General features: G+C 34.3%; 1 protein-coding gene across 1 annotated transcript in view; it reads left to right on the top strand.

The window, feature by feature from the left end:
• Window positions 1-1,497: 1,497 nt before the first annotated feature.
• LOAG_16748 (hypothetical protein) overlaps window positions 1,498-3,051 on the top strand; it is a gene marked incomplete at both ends in the record, with an annotated part of 4,266 nt that continues 2,712 nt past the window's right edge. The window contains 5 exons of the mRNA XM_020449402.1: window positions 1,498-1,694; window positions 1,950-2,037; window positions 2,275-2,345; window positions 2,458-2,590; window positions 2,774-2,961. Of these exons, the coding sequence (XP_020307095.1) occupies window positions 1,498-1,694; window positions 1,950-2,037; window positions 2,275-2,345; window positions 2,458-2,590; window positions 2,774-2,961 (677 nt within the window). The remainder of the gene's footprint in view (window positions 1,695-1,949; window positions 2,038-2,274; window positions 2,346-2,457; window positions 2,591-2,773; window positions 2,962-3,051) is intronic.

The following is a 3,051-nucleotide window of genomic DNA, read 5'->3' as shown; positions in this document are numbered from 1 at the left end:
ATTTATTTACGCACGATTAAACGGTATGACAACAGTTCGTGCTTGAAAAACCTGATTTATGAGAAGTACCTCGAAGTTAATTTCAAGATTGAAGAACTGATCTCACTTAAATTTTAGATTTTGGTTATTAACAAATTCCCTTTTGATGGAAGATTTTGGTGTTTCTGCGTTTATTTGACCATTTTTTATGCTTATTTCTCTTTCCAGTATTTCCTCGGGGTTATATTTCCGACTTCTTGGAGTGCCACATGTTAACGGAAGAGGTGTTCCACTTGAGTTTAAAAGTACATAAAGTTTAGAAATTTGAGGGAGTTCGGAACGTCATCACTGGAAACATTTCAAGCCTCCTATGAGAATACAAATTTCTAATGGTAGAATACATTGGGCCTTACATCAACTCCTCTGTCTCTCTTCCAACGCTGCAGCTTTGATCTATGCTGTCATAATTTTTGTCTACCTTAAAGCATTTATTTCATTTTAATTTTTCAGGTGTTTAGTTTTTGTTACTTGCTTACCTATGAAAATATTTTGCGATGCATCCTTTCATCATCTGCTGTTCTACTTAGTGACAACCAAAAGAACAGATGCTTTGTTTTTACTGGTACTTTTTTTGTTATCAGTCCATCGCCTGTTACGAAGTAGAATTTTATCGGTCCATCGTGTGTTACAAAGAATTTTAATGCTTTTGATTTGAATCGTTCCATAGTTGTAATAATAAATTTTTTACTTGGTTTTTGAGTTTTTTGCTTGCATTAGTTTTGTGTTAAAGATTCAGGTGTGGTATTCCTTATAATTCAGTCTAGTTCAATGATATATGGTAAGACTCGAATTAATTAATAAGGTAATTGACTGGGAAAATGTTGTTGTAAAGGATAGTATAAATTTAAAATAAGAAAACAGCTTTCATTTGGGAAGATTTGTAACCATTGATTGAAGTATAAGAAACTCGCTGACAATTCTGCTAAAGGGTTGTATTATCGTATTTGCATGTTGAAATCATGAATTTGTTGTAGTTTCGACCACTGTTCCATAACATCTGAAGTGTTGAGAGTAGTCTGTATATGAAATATAAAGTAACAGTGTAACCAGAAGAGAAAGGAAATGGGATTTGTTGAGTAAGCTGAAACTAACTACAATCTGAAATTAATATGATAGATGAATTCCGTTCGGAGAAAAATAACATTTTAAGATATTTTGCAGGTTTATAACACAGTTTAACGCTGTAACATATGATTTCCATTTTGATCTCCGTGTGATTTCAATTCAGTCTTAGTTGTTATTCTACGGTTCCACATCACAGAAGTTTTGTGAATGACCTGTATAGTAAACCATTTCTTTGGACAGGAATGAGATGTCTATGGGGTGAAATATGAATTTTAATATTTCGGTTGCTATTTAAGCCATTCACTTTGTTTCTTCTTATCTACATCTGTGTTGTGTTTTTTCTTTTCCTTTTTTGGATCTCGTAGATGAGATACTTATAGGGATTGATTGGGAATGAAAATATTGTGGTGGAATGCACCTTACAATCAAATACTCCATCTGTCGTTAGTTTTTGCTGTCGTACCATGGCTGTATAGCTATTTTAACGAACAACATCGAAAACAGTCATATTCAGTGGAGCAGGCTGTAATGTTGGCATGGGATAGAGTGATTACTCAACCGACGATGCTTTTCCGGCGGGTAGTGATCGGGTTTGTTTTCACTCTCTCGATTTGGTAGAGACTCATGTCCTTTAAAACCACGATTCTGAGTTTCGAACGTTTGTTTTTCTGAATTGAACAGATCACTCTTTAATTTCACTTTGAGCGTGTGTATAATATACATTCAAAATGATCTTCATATTTACTATGTAGTTGTATTCAGAAATTCTAGTTAACCTTCTTTTTACCATAAATTTTTCACATTTATCATATCACATTTAACATATAAGTTTTTCAAGTTTTCAGGATTAACTGCAACGTTGATGTAGTTGTTACCGGAACAAGTCTATTAGAACGCTTAAATGGTACTTCCGTTTATCGCAAGGACCATGAAGTTGTCATATTTAACATATTTTTTCATATTATATTTGATTTGATCGCTTAACTTATCAACGCTGTCTGTTATTGCCTGTGAAAGTGAAGCATTGCAAATTAAATGGATAAAATGTTCTTTTTAGAATCGTAGTGCTCATATTGGGAGGCTAAAAAAAAAGAAACTGGCGAGCATCTGACCAACATGAAGTAGTATCTAAAAGAAGCAAATTTTTAGCCGAAGTGAAGTTGTTTTTAGGTGATCAACAATGTTAACGATTTGTATGAATCTTTCGCTTACTTCTTCTCGCGAGGGGCTGCTGCCGAAAGGTGATTTTTTATCGAAGTTTGGCGAAATTATTTGCTCAAGCTATTACTCTTGTTTTACTATTATCAGTGAGATCTCTTGAAATTGACACTTTCCAATTCATAACTATTCTAGACATGTATCAGATCCGAAAATTTTTCAAACACTTGTACAGTTCGCCAGTGAGCCTCGTCATCGACCTCATCATTACATCGGTGGGAATGCGGCTTTAATGGCCCAGAAGATAGCTTCTTTCCCAAAAACTACTGTAAGTTATTATACATAATTACATTTTTCGAAAGTAATAAAGTCTACAAAAAATGAAGTAACTGTCTTTTATGTTTATCTGCATTTATGATATTCATTCTATGATAATCAATTTATCTAAATAATTTGACAAGCAAGAAAACCGACTTACTCTTGATCCTTACCACACTTATCCGTGTTTTAGGCATACTTGGTTGGGCCTATTGGACCTCGAAGCCAGGTCTTACTTCATCCATCGATAGTTCGTACGAATTCGACTCGCATTGTAAAGGATGAGGTACATATCATTATAGAATACAAACAAGGTGAAATTCTTGACGAATATGTAGCACCAGCTTCATCACGTTTCATCACTTCGCACGATCAATATAGGTGCGTTCTAAACTTGATCTACATACTGAAAATCTTAGCTTTTTGCGTCAGGTTCCGGGAAAGTGTTGAAAGCTTCCCGAAATCCAGGTG

Source organism: Loa loa, assembly GCF_000183805.2.
Source record: "Loa loa unplaced genomic scaffold supercont3.16, whole genome shotgun sequence".
Taxonomy (NCBI): domain Eukaryota; kingdom Metazoa; phylum Nematoda; class Chromadorea; order Rhabditida; family Onchocercidae; genus Loa; species Loa loa.
This window is presented reverse-complemented; position numbering and strand designations above follow the sequence as displayed.